General features: G+C 46.5%; 2 protein-coding genes across 2 annotated transcripts in view; one reads left to right on the forward strand and one right to left on the reverse strand.

Annotated features, from left to right (window-relative positions):
• The window catches only part of tlk1a (tousled-like kinase 1a), a 17,468-nt gene extending 14,948 nt beyond the window's left edge, over window positions 1–2,520 (forward strand). The window contains exons 20-22 of the mRNA XM_084688781.1: window positions 332–443; window positions 525–632; window positions 772–2,520. Coding sequence (XP_084544907.1) covers window positions 332–443; window positions 525–632; window positions 772–942 — 391 coding nt within the window. The 3' untranslated portion in view covers window positions 943–2,520. The remainder of the gene's footprint in view (window positions 1–331; window positions 444–524; window positions 633–771) is intronic.
• Window positions 2,521–3,169: 649 nt separating this feature from the next.
• Window positions 3,170–7,455, reverse strand: LOC146235084 (Golgi reassembly-stacking protein 2-like). The gene is made up of 10 exons (XM_084688987.1): window positions 7,334–7,455; window positions 6,638–6,718; window positions 6,265–6,468; window positions 6,005–6,091; window positions 5,685–5,815; window positions 4,869–5,001; window positions 4,642–4,768; window positions 4,198–4,284; window positions 3,980–4,096; window positions 3,170–3,865 (listed from the first exon to the last, which is right to left on the reverse strand). The coding sequence occupies exons 1-10, from the start codon at window positions 7,394–7,396 to the stop codon at window positions 3,597–3,599; spliced, it is 1,299 nt and encodes a 432-aa protein (XP_084545113.1). The 5' UTR covers window positions 7,397–7,455; the 3' UTR covers window positions 3,170–3,596.
• Between the last annotated feature and the right edge of the window lie 6,171 nt (window positions 7,456–13,626).

The raw sequence follows: 13,626 nt of genomic DNA on the forward strand, positions 1-13,626 counted from the left end.
TCTCCTCTCCTCTCCTCTCCTCCCCTCCCCTCCCCTCCCCTCCCCTCTCCTCTCCTCTCCTCTCCTCTCCTCTCCTCTCCTCTCCTCCCCTCCCCTCCCCTCCCCTCCCCTCCCCTCTCCTCTCCTCTCCTCTCCTACTCTCCCCTCCTCCCCTCCCCTCTCCTCTCCTCTCCTCTCCTCTCCTCTCCTCCCCTCTCCCTTAGGGGTGACCAGGGAACACATGGAGCGGTTAGGGGTGACCAGGTAACACATGGAGCGGTTAGGGGTGACCAGGTAACACATGGAGCGGTTAGGGGTGACCAGGTAACACATGGAGCGGTTTGTCATGCAGGTACCTGCCCCCCGAGTGTTTTGTTGTGGGTAAAGAGCCTCCGAAGATCTCCAACAAGGTGGACGTGTGGTCCGTGGGGGTCATCTTCTTCCAGTGTCTGTACGGAAAGAAGGTAAGGAGGACTCTGCACAGTCACCGCTGAGATGCCATGGCTGTGTACCACCTGCTGGTGAACTGGATGTTTCTGTTTCAGCCGTTTGGCCACAACCAGTCTCAACAAGACATCCTGCAGGAGAACACCATCCTCAAAGCGACCGAAGTCCAGTTTCCTGCCAAGCCTGTAGCCAGTAACGAAGCAAAGGTGACCAATAAAACTCGAACCGCTTGACATTCAAGCCAAATTGTTTTCACAGCTAAATAGCAACCATGCACATTGTATGCCATTTTGTCATGTTTTGTAACAGCTCCTTGTCATGGTTTGTGGCGTCTCCTTCCTCCAGAATTTCATCAGACGCTGCCTGGCGTACAGGAAGGAGGACCGTTTCAACGTTCACCAGCTGGGCAGCGACGCCTACCTGCTCCCCCATATGAGGAGGTCCAGCTCCTCGGGGAACCTCCAGATAGGGGCCGGGGGCCCTGGGGCCCCCTCCTCCAGCATCATCTCCTACTGAGGGCCACCTACTGACAGACTTGACTACCCAGCAGCCCTTCCCCCCTCCACCCCCACCCATCAGAGGAGCGCCGTGGGAGAGGAGCTGCTCTCCCCACCCCCCACAGCAGGGCACGGCTGGAGGGGACTGGGCCGTCTGGGTTCCCCTGGCGACGGGAACGCCTGCGGCCCGCGGTTCCGTCTTGGCCGGGGCGGAGCCGTGTTTCAGACTGTGTTGGTTTTCACGAGGACTGAGCAGTGAAGGGGCTGAAGGAAGGAACAATGAGTGCGGGGCCTTGTGAAGGAACACAGGGATGAGTGCAGGGCCTTGTGAAGGAACACAGGGATGAGTGCGGGGCCTTGTGAAGGAACACAGGGATGAGTGCAGGGCCTTGTGAAGGAACACAGGGATGAGTGCGGGGCCTTGTGAAGGAACACAGGGATGAGTGCGGGGCTTTGTGAAGGAACACAGAGATGAGTGCGGGGCCTTGTGAAGGAACACAGAGATGAGTGCGGGGCCTTGTGAAGGAACACAGGGATGAGTGCGGGGCTTTGTGAAGGAACACAGGGATGAAGGACCTGGGCGACACGACGGGGGCTCCAGAGTTTGGTTTGCAGAGCAGGAAGCACGTCTTACAGAACTGAAGTTCAGCTCCATCCACATGGTGCTGCCTGGGGAAGACGGTGGCCCTGCCTGGGGGAAGACCTGCCTGGGGGCAGACCTGCTTGGGGGCAGACCTGCCTGGGGAAGACCTGCCTGGGGCAGAACTGCTTGGGGGCAGACCTGCCTGGGGCAAGACCTGCCTGGGGCAAGACCTGCCTGGGGGCAGACCTGCCTGGGGGAAGACCTGCCTGGGGGCAGACCTGCCTGGGGCAGACCTGCCTGGGGGAAGACCTGCCTGGGGGCAGACCTGCCTGGGGCAGACCTGCCTGGGGGAAGACCTGCCTGGGGCAGAACTGCTTGGGGGCAGACCTGCCTGGGGCAACATGGGGAGCAGGCAGTGTTAGTGTCCACAAGTCATTTCACTATCAACTTAGAGTTATTTTTCGTTTGTTTGTTTTCAGAGGAATTGTATTTAATGTTTCAATGAAATTACAGTCAACCATGAGAATGTAATTTTAGCATCTATTCATGCGTAGGCCCAAGCAGCATTCTAATGTCCAATGCACTAAATAACCAAATGTAGGCAAATGGCAACATAAAGAAATCCTATGCAGGAAGAATTAAAACTATTCATTTTGAGAGAAAAAGCAAATGCTGTACATCTCATAATTTTAAGGTTTTGAATTGCAGCAGTACTATTCTGTACAAAGGTTTAACATTTTTCCCTTGTAAATTTGATTTCCTGGAGTGTTCATTTAGCTTCATTTGATGTTGCTAATTTTTTTCAAAGGGCTGTATGATTCACTTTGGGTACGAATTGTACAGTTCGGCAAGAAGAATAAATGATTATAATAAATACTAGGAAATCATGGCATGCCATAATAGTGACTTTTTTCAGAAATGCTTTTGGGTTGGACCCCCCTGAGTCAGGGTCATGACCATAGATCACAACAGAATGATGTGGATTGGAGAATAAATTAGTGCTTCTTATTGGGATATTCTGTTTTGTATCGTTTACCTTTTATATCACCGATGCCACATTCAGCTGAATTAAAAACTGTCAAATACGATGTGAGAAAGTCTTAAGCATGGCTCAGAACATATTTTAGTGGCACTGGTAGGAAATGTAATATCTATTTTATGATTGAGTCGAAATGTTCCACACCCTAGTGCCCTTGCTGAATGGAACAGAAATCATTGTGGGTGTTTCCACTTTCAGATAGTGTGTCCCTTAGTCGGGGATCATGGAAATATCCAGTATAGTTACTGAATACTGAGGAAAGGTTTGTAGTTTGAGATCTCATCTGCTTGCGCCGTCTTCGTCCAATGAACTGACACCTGATGTCTTTAAAGAAGTACAGGCCAACAAGCCTTTTAAACATGTGTTTGCTCAAATTCTGACATCATTTCCTGTATTCTGGAGAGACCTATTTTAAAGGGTTTTGCAATCCTAGTTATATTTGGACAGTTCAGCTTTGTACACTACAAACTTCCCAACATTGTGTATGGCTTTAATGACAGTTTAGTCATTGCTGTATAATGCAGTCCTGTTGCATCCATAATCCTATACTGCCACCTTGTGGTCATCATTAGACACACGGACACAGAATGAAAATAAATCTGCAGCACAAGAAAATACATCCAATTAATCAAGAAAAGGATGTTTATTACAAACTACTTTCGTTCATAGCAATTATACTTAGATTTTTGTACAACAAAAAATAAAAAATGATTTAGTGAATTGATACTGCATTGCAACAGGTTAAAGCTGATTTAAATAATCCAACAATAACCTCTGGGTTAATTGCCCATCCTTCTCTTAAAAGACCCCAATAATTTTGCAATCCCCATGGATAAAAAAAAAAAAAAAAAGCTTTAGTAGTACAATCTTTTCCATACGTTCTTCAGTACACTTTTAAATACATGGAACGTTTCTTGGTCTCCTCGTCCCCGATCTGAACATTCCAACTGCAGCAAACTTCTATGACAATCTTTGCCGTAACTGCAGGCATGACATGACCATGGGAGTGAGCCAAGCGTGATGGACGTGGCCAGTGGGCTGGACGTGGCTGCTACGAGGACTGTGAGGGTGCTGGTGCGTCCGTTGGTTCAGACAAGCCGTCCAACAGAGCCGGGGTCACTGTCACTGTGCCTTTAAGCAGCGGAGTGCATGGAGAGGAGGACACGGCCTCCAGAACGAGGCCAGGCGCCTGCTGGGCAGTGGAGGTGGGGGCTCCGGGGAGGGGGGGCAGAGAGAGGCCAACAGGGGCCAGTCCTGGGAGCAGGGCCTGCTGGAGGGGGAAGGTGGCAGGCAGGTTCAGAGGAGGGAGCGTGGGGAAACCTGAGGAACAACCACACAGACGGCTTCAGGAACGCACCTCTGGGTGACTGCTTTCCTGGAGGAAAAGTCAACATATTAATACCAACAGCAATTGTCAACCGAGTGGCGCATTACCTGTAGGTGGCAATCCTCCAATCCCAGGTATTGTTACCGTTCCAAAGTCTGGTAAGGTGATATTCAAATTTGGCAAGTTGGGAAAGGGCGGTAGACCTCCTGGTATTGACATTAACCCTGGAAAGCAAACATCACCACAATGAAACACATGAAAGGTATGCCAATAGAGGATTGGTTCTTTACCCTGAGACCATTGTTCACCAGGAGGCCACACCCACCTGGTAAGGTGGCGGTGCTCGGGTCCACAGAGGGTCGGCTGTCCGGGCAGGAAGTGACCTGGTTAAGCAGCGGGACTGTGGGTGCACCTGGGACAGACGCCCGGGAAATGGGTGTGTTAAAATTGACACTGACCCGACTTAACCTATCCACCAAGGGCCCATGGTGAAAAGGTGTCACTTCATTAACACTGTACACATGGTGTTGTGTAGAGCAGTAGTTCCCAACCCTGGTCCTCGGGCCTCCCTGCCCTGCATGTTATAGATGTTTCCCATCTCCAACACACCTGCTCCAAATGAATGGGTCGTTATCCAGCTCTGCAGAAACCTGTTAACGACCATTCATTTGAATCAGGTGTGTTGGAGCAGGGAAACATCTAAAACATGCAGGGCAGGGGGTCCCGAGGACCAGGACACCAGGAACCACTGGTGTAGAGAATATAGTACCTGTTTGGAGTGTGTGGGGAAGTGTGGGAGGGGCTGAGCTGATTGACAGGCCAGACAGATCCGGCTCTGCCCCAGTGGGAACAGAGGAAGGCACAGCAGGGGGAGGGCTGGCTGCAGATAGCTGCACCTGGAGCAGATGGAAACAGGCGCAGAAAACCCCCCAAATCAAGCCGGTTTCCAACCAAGCATCAGCATGAGAAGACAGTGTGTTGGCAGAAATCCCTCACCTCTGTGAAGCCATCCTTTAGAGGGGAGAGTGGTTCACTGGGGGTGTATGCGGGCGGGCTGATCTTGTTCACCTCCTCAAATGGCAGGATGGGTATCCTGTGGAGGTAGCCGTATCCGATCCCACAGCCCAGGCTGGAAGACAGAAGATTGTGAACATGCCACTCCTAGACACTGGATATTGTCTTTGGATGAATGAATCTGTTAAAACAATGAGCGTATTCGACAGTGGCTTTCTACTGAATCCTTGCAGGACAGGGACACCTTGAAAAACTTGCTGAAGGGGATTTTTTTCAAGGCCCATCAGGATGCTAGTTTTACAGCCGCAAGATGCTGGAATTAATATGACAATTGTAGACATCCATGCATCCCACTGGGAGTGTGGGGAGACAGGCAGGTGGAGGTGTGGGCAGACAGGCAGGTGGAGGTGTGGGGAGACAGGCAGGTGGAGGTGTGGGGAGACAGGCAGGTGGAGGTGTGGGGAGACAGACAGGTGGTGTGGGGAGACAGGCAGGTGGAGGTGTGGGGAGACAGGCTGGTGGAGGTGTTGGGGAGACAGGCAGGTGGAGGTGTGGGGAGACAGACAGGTGGAGGTGTGGGCAGACAGGCAGGTGGAGGTGTGGGCAGACAGGCAGGTGGAGGTGTGGGGAGACAGGCAGGTGGAGGTGTGGGCAGACAGGCAGGTGGAGGTGTGGGCAGACAGGCAGGTGGAGGTGTGGGCAGACAGGCAGGTGGAGGTGTGGGCAGACAGGCAGGTGGAGGTGTGGGCAGACAGGCAGGTGGAGGTGTGGGCAGACAGGCGGGTGGAGGTAGCGTACCTGCCCTCTCCGCCCCAGTCAGAGTTGGGGGTGATAGCCACCTCCCGACAGTTGTCAGTGTCAGTGTTGTACACGTACAGCTTCAAGCCTTTCCCTTCATGCGTTTCGATGAGGGAGAACAGATCCTCGCTCTGTAGGAAAACAAGTCGAGTGTACAGAAAGATCATCTCACCACACCCACTATGACGGTTGTGAATTCATATCTAAGAATGGCCGTTCATTTATCCTGCCGTGGTTTGCATTTCGTTTCAGATTTAAACAAATCTGCTTGGTGAATAAAATTTAAATATGATGTCAAACGTCAATATGAAAAGACAAACCTCATTCATGACGGAGTCAGCGCCGATTATATAATCCGTGTGCGGTCTCAAGCCAGCCAGGGCCGCGGGGGAATTCGGCTCCACTTCCTGGTGACAAAAAACTGAAAATCAACCAAAGAAGATTTGACCGCAGCCCGAGTTTGGTATCACTCCAGCCTGTCACATCAAAAGTCTGATGCTCTCTGTGACAGGTGTGACAGGTGTGACAGGACTCTATGACCCAACACCCGGGTCAAGCTCCAGCGGGAGGGTACCCTCACCAGGACGTGCCACACGTTCTCGTTGGCCCCGTCGAAGCTGCAGAAGCGGATGCTGACCCCCAGGAGGCCCTGCCCGCCCCACAGGCTGCTGGGGGTCACCGTGGTCTCTCGCAGCTCCAGGGTCTTGCTGCTGTACACCAGCATCTTAATAGGACGCTCCACGTTCACTTTGAGCAAGTCTTTCAAGGTGTCGTTGTCTTTGTCCTGTAGGGAATCCATGGAAAGATAACTGTCTGTTGTTACAGGGGCTTTAAAGGAGGTTAGAGTTTTGGGGTTAAATGCAATGTCTTAATAAGTACACACAAAAAGCAGCCACATTTCCGTCCACTGGAGATACTGTATTGCTATTCATTTAACTTGATTTGAATCTTACCAGTCTAGCATCAGATATTGAAATAATGAAGTCAAAGAATGGCTCCAGTCCTGCACGATGACCAGGAGAATTCTCCTGGACCTGCAGAATGAGATAACAGCACTGCATTAGCTTTCCTGATGAAACCGTATTACGAACCTGTTCTTTCAAGCTACAGTATGGCAACATCAATCTGACAGATGTCACACCAGACCCCACCCAAACCAAGATGGAAAGACCGGTTCTTCGGGTAATATGACAGGTGATGTAGAAATGTTGAAATACATTATCTATAATTAAAAGAAACTGTTGCAACATCGAACTTCAAACAACACCAGACGTCTCACAAATTATGCCATTGTAGCGATTTATAATAATCTTCTCAGCTACAATAGTCAATACCAAATAGTTGAATAGCAAGCTAACTAGCTAGCTAGCTTGCTGCTTTCCAACCAGGCAACACCATACTATTATTGCCAAAAGTTTCAATAAGGATGATATAATAAAATGTGATTCAAGACAAACATTTATAGTATGACTCAATTGTGCAAGACTCATTTGCAAAAATCTAAAGATACACATTGCTAGCTTAGCTACAGTGCAAAACTATTATTCATTCACTGGGCCGCACCATCGCATCAACAGCAAACAGGATGCATTCATGGGTCAAATTAACATCCAGTTTGCTACATAATCTGCAGGACAATAAAAACTCACCCTGAGAACATGGTAACCTTCGGATCCTCCTCCTGGTATCTCTACACTCTGAGCTCCCCCCATGTCTCCCTGGATGTTGTCGGTAGAGTCACTGGCGTCTCTCCAGTTCCGGGTAATGTGACGCTTTCCTACGATTGTAGAAAAATAGTTATTTACATCAAGCTGCGCCTGCGCACAGCTCAGTTGACGGGTATAGCGCGGAATAACAGTGAAAATTTAAAGCTTTTTATTTGTATTCACTTAAAATCAGACATGTTTTTAACCATTCTCAATAAAGTCTCACGCTTCAATTACAGATCCGGCTTACCTCTTTCTGCCCTGTTTACTTGGTTACTAAACTATACCTTTATGGTGTTCAAATTCAATTAAACATGGAATTATTTAACGGTCACATATGGAGTATATTACATTTTTACAGAGAACATAAACAATCAGAAGAAATTATTTAATAATAAGTTTGAAATTGTATATTTCCTGTTATCCTGTAGTTCAGTTACAACCACAGGAGGGTGGCTTGCTTGATCTTCCATCTAGAACCAGGACACAAACACATATGATAACAGCATCTCAAAATTGATTTTTTCTTGACATAAACTTATCAAAGGCGCAGGTTTTTGTTTTGTTCCACTTCACCTCTGACCCCCATAGGCAGTTAGCATCCATTAAGTACCCTGCACTGCACCCAGGCTCCCCTTCCCCACAGTGCTGATGTGGTCCTGCTGTTATCATCTCAGAGCAGAGGTCAGACTAATACTAAGGTACATGATATTATCGGCAAATGATCGCTATCATAAAAAATGGGGGTTGTGGATGTGTATTAATGCATACTTAATGCATATCTGTAACCATCCGGCTTATCAATTCATTTGAAATGAGGTTTTATCAGGTTGTGATTTGGGACATCAATCGTGGATGTCTACGTGTCGGTTCACAACCACTTTGATGCATTCCAAGATCATGTGTTGGGTATCTTGATGGTCGTTGGCGCATGTGCTTACGAATGAGCAAAGGAAACGTACAATTCTATTACAGATTTAATGACTGTGTTCTTGTAATGTGGTTGGAAATTGAACTGAGAAATAACACAGATAATTCAAGTTCTAATGTAACTACTGAGCCCGAGTGGCTCACGGCTGCAATGTTGTTTTGTGCTTGAATCAAACTGCAAAATATAGGTATTGAGTTGACAATAAAAAATCCCATTCATGCTAAAAATAAAACCTGCAGCTGTACGTTCCTGCTAATAAGGTGAAATGACTTGTGATGTTGGCTGCAACATTAATTTCCTAATACTGTATATTCTAATATTATTTCATTTATTGAAAAAAAAAAACATTTTTAATTACATTTTAAATAATTTTAAATATCCATCTCACTTTCCATCTTTTGAGATTGTAAGGGAGTGTAACTTGTTTTTGTTTAGAAATGTGATGCATTATGTACAGACTGATCATTTTGCATTCTATTTCCATGACTACTGCACTGCCACGTGTGTGTTTGAGTGTCATGGAAACAGATGATTGGAAGATAGGCAGGTGTGCTTGGCAGAAGTCGTTTCTCGTGCTGTTACAGGAAGACGGCATTCCCAACTCTCGCTGTGTGACCCTCTCCTCCCATCACTTATCAGACTGATCCGTCTGCACAGCAACAAGCAGCCACATCACTGTGAGGCATTTCAATTAATATGGGCCTTCTCCCCCGCTGGCTTTGATTGCATCACAGATGGGCCTGCATCAAATGGAAGTTATGAATATCAATATGAACCCATTGTTTGTGCAATGTATAATGTGTGCACTGTATGCTGAATGTGTTTAGGGATCTAAATGAAATAACAGTAATATTACTAAATTTCACATTTGAAAGGATAACATTTGGTTGTTATAAAGTACTTCCACCCTAGAAGCCTACAATTAATCTCTGAGCAGTGACAAATCCTCATTTCATGTTGTGCTTCCTTCTCCAAGGAGTTGTGGAATAATAAATCTGTGTATTTCACCAGTAGCTTGCTGACGCTTTTAAGTTCCCGAATCATCATTTCTCTCAGGGTCGGACAGAACGACCTGCGCTTCAGATTTACACCCACACAGTCCTCCAAGTCATTCACACTGCAAGTACACTCCAAGGAAACAGACTACATTTTGGGTAGATGAAAATACACTTTATTCACAGAACAGTGAAAATACAGTACAGTGTTGTGAGGTGAGGTAACATCACAGCGTGGTGAGGTGACATCACAGTGTTGTGAGGTGACATCGCAGTGTTGTGAGTTGACATCACAGTGTTGTGTGGTGACATCACAGTGTTCTGAGGTGACATCACAGTGTTCCGAGGTGACATCTGAGGAGTTGTTTTAGGTTCCTGGGCATCGTGTTTGTGTGCAGAATATTGTTCACTTTTGTTAACCACATCAAGTTGGTCTTTTGTTTCTGATGGGATGTTTGAGTGTAGTTCACTTGTGTAAGTCCACATGCTGGGTCCTTTTGTGTGGCATCCCATAGTAAATAGTTGTATTCTCTCCTGCATCCGTGCTTAACACTACCCATTTTATATATATGAGGATCTACAATAGGATTTAAAGGATTTAATCTCGCTAAATGCTTTTAAATTAAAAATGAAAGAACTAGAGACAGATTCCTTAAGATGTAAATGTTTTAATGTATCTGGCTATGACAATAACTCCTAAATGTTGTCTTCTTTTGTATTTCTGTCTGTAACTGTTTGTATGTATGCTGCTGCCTGTCTTGGCCAGGTCTCCCTTGAAAAAGAGATTCTTAATCTCAATGGGTCTCTCCTGGTTAAATAAAGGTTATTGTTATAATAGACCTTCTCACACTATCTTTAATCTGTGTTTTATCTGTTTTATGCTGTAAATCCAAGTACTCATGTTGGTATGCTTTCGGTACAGTGTTGGAAGGTAGAAGGCGGAAGGCTTGTTTTTTTAATGATATCAGCGACATGAAAACTGTGACTGGTTATAAGGCCTGTCAACACAAAATCCCTGAGAAACACAATCTCAGAGACATGCAGTGCTCCGAGCGGGAGACTAAACGCCTCTCTGACTGCTGGGAGAAAAGCTTGTGTTAAGCCGACAGCTTGTTGGAAGTTGGTAAAATATTGATCTCAACCACTGATGCTGTTCAATATTTCCGTATCAGCACTGTACTGAAAGGGTTGTGGCCTGTCCTGGGCCAAGACATTTACTACTGTACAGAAGACAGCATCGGGCTGAGCCATGTTTGAGCTGGTTGGAGCCCTACATTACTGCCGTGTTCCTCTGGGCGTCCAGTTCCTCTTAAGTACGTGATGGTAATCAGTATGCAGGGTCTGGTTGGCTGCAGTGCAATTGCTCTTGGGCGAACACTAATTGCCTTGAGAAAATGTCCAAGAGAGACATTTACTAGCAGTCTTTCAACTTTAACAAGAACCCCATTAGGATCCGACACCAAAGCTCTGGAGATGAGCAAGTTGCTGTCGGTGCACTATTAATGTCCTCACTTATAAATTTGTTCTCTGCCATGAGAAATCAAGGCTTGTACTGGGAGGGAACCAAGCTAACAATGAGAAGAGACTATCAAGATCATTGTGAATCATTATCAGTGCTCTAAGAGTGAATGGCCCTTCACAGTGATTATGAATGCCATGGCAACCTCAAGGCCCCAGAAGAGAGGCAGAGGTGACTGTATGTTAATTTAGACGTGTGTGTGTTTGTGTGCATGTGTTCATGTGTGCCCGTAAATGTGTGTGTGTGTGTGTGTGTGTGAGAGAGAGAGATAGCTTTTTTCCCCAGAACCAAAGACATTCACAAGTCACGTTAAAACTTCCCAGAAAGAAACTTCAGTATTCATTAGTTATCATTTTGTTTTCATTTATGTGTCTGTGTGTGTCTGTGTGTGTCTCTCTGTGTGTGTGTCTGTCTGCGTGTGTGTGATGTGGAGTGAGATGAGGGGGGAAGGGATTGGCAGGAACCCTCCATAGTCATCATCAGCGTTTCATCCCAGGAGGCCTGCACAGTGGGCATGTCAGTATCAATGAGGAAGCTAATGTGGCGGTGAATCCCTGGGGTAGAAGATGGATCAGGCACATCAGGAAACCAATGACTGCATTCATGGAGAGACTCTGTGAGAGAAACAGACCAGCTGATGGAGGCCAGAGGAGAACATACTCTGCAGTATAGGGAAAAGGTCTGCGAGACTGAGGCATGTGAAAATGATTTTGATGAATACGTATTGAGTGTTATGGAGTGAGTATTGAGTCACGTGTATTCGTGATTATTTTTGTTGTTTTGTTGCTGGTTAAGACGAACCTTGATTTTCTGCTGTGCTTTTACATCCACTATGTGTTTATATCGCTTTGGATAACAGGTCGCTAAATGAAGAAAATGTCAATGTGAATGTATTCTGATTAACTTTGCCTATAGATGGACTTTTAACGATGTTTAGTTGTTGTTGAGCTCCACCAGACTATCTCTGGAAGCAGCTGGAAGCTCAGAATGGTCTGGCCCAGTGTGCTGAGGGTGATATGGAGTGTGCTGAGGCCTGAGCAGAGCCAGACAGCAGGTATTTCACAGTCTGGTGTTCAGAGGCAGTCCACCCCCAGAGACGCACACAGAATGGAGAAGAAACCAGTGGAGCTTGTTATTTTCAAAGGGCTGCCCTGCACTTGTTCAAAGTTTAATAAGGCTTGTAATTGGAATAGATGGGTTTACTGATTGTTGGTTAAGGTGACGGGGCAGTATGAAATAAAATTAAATATGAGTTTTATGCAGCATATCACAGACTCCGAGTCCAAAGCTTCACACACGAGTTGAGATATTGGGTGACTCGTGAGAGCAACAGTAGGCTACGTTCATATGTTTAGGATTTGAAATGAAAGTATCACAGAATGGAAACATGACAATTTAACTTTGTTTTCGAAACCTCATTGGATTATATGCTTGATACGATAAAAAAGTGGGGTGTTCCTTTATAGGTGTGTGTATCTGCTGTAGGCTCTGAGTTGGTGTGCGCGGACAGTCACTTCTGTGGTCACTAGACTATGACGACTAGAAAAGCCAATTACCGATGCCCAGGAAGAGCCGTTCAAGCCAGCTCCTTTGTTTTCATTAACTTTCAATTATTTCAAGAGCTTGAGACACCTGGTTCCAAAATTAGCTCTGTAATTATGCATCAGTTCAATTATGCTCAGACAATATTATCACCATCACTGCAGTACACAACCAGGTTACTACACCGGCTAAATCATTCTGATTTCCTTCAATGACTGATGACGAGAGAACGGAATACATGACTTCCGTTTCCCCAGTATCTCTGAGATTTATCCTCCGCATTGTTTCTCTTGATTTCACACACAATCCGTCTCGCGGCCTGGGTCGGTGGTGGTGATGACGGCGCTCATTCATGAAACAAAGGATCCGTGAGTAAAGATGGTGGCGGCCCTGCTCAAACACTCAGCCGCTCTGCTGCTATGTTCAAATAAAATCCATCCAGCCAGAACCTTTGTAATGGGCCTCTCTGGACTCGGGACGGAATAGTTAGGACACAGTCTAATGCTTTTTATGATAAATATCTTAAAAGTGTTAGTGGTAAGAGGAAGCAGTGGGGGCTCGTGAAAGCTCAGCTGGGAAACGATCAACCAATAAAACGTGCCCCCAGGGTGATTAATTGGAGGGTGACAGTTAGGAGGAAAAAGGCACCAATGAATCGCACACACGTTTGCTCACATCATATTCCACGGACTGACTAACGTGACTTGGCAATGAGATGAGGAACGGGAAAACTCTGGCCAGGATTTTGAAGACCAATAAATGAATGAACCCTCACCCTAATCATTTCTACTCACTTTGACTGGACACTTGTTGCAAAAAAATTGTTCATATTGGACACACATGCCAGCTGATAAATATAGCTCTCTCTTCACCTTCATATCCACGTGAATGTTTCAACCAGCCCCTGTGAGCACCGACACGGCTGCACTGGAGCTGCCTCGCTAATAGTGATTGATGGACGGCGAGAGGAAAAGGCGGATGGTCTTTTGAAGTAAATCATCCCTAAATTGCTCTCGCATCGTTTCGGTTCCTGTCATGGCTAACCTGAGTCCATGAAGCAAGGTCTGATGTCACTGTCACCTAAAGCCGTTTCGTCAAAGACACCAAGAAAGAAAGGAAAAGAGACACAGGACCTTGTCACGCAACATTCTGCTTTGAGATGATGCCGTGATCTCTTTTCCTTTAGATGGTATGCTGAAAGAGGGTCGCTATACACTGAAGCCATCTGACCTGCAGTGCTGTTACCTTA

The sequence above is a fragment of the Hypomesus nipponensis genome, chromosome 23 (assembly GCF_054491055.1).
Source record: "Hypomesus nipponensis isolate SF chromosome 23, ASM5449105v1, whole genome shotgun sequence".
NCBI classification, from domain to species: Eukaryota; Metazoa; Chordata; class Actinopteri; order Osmeriformes; family Osmeridae; genus Hypomesus; species Hypomesus nipponensis.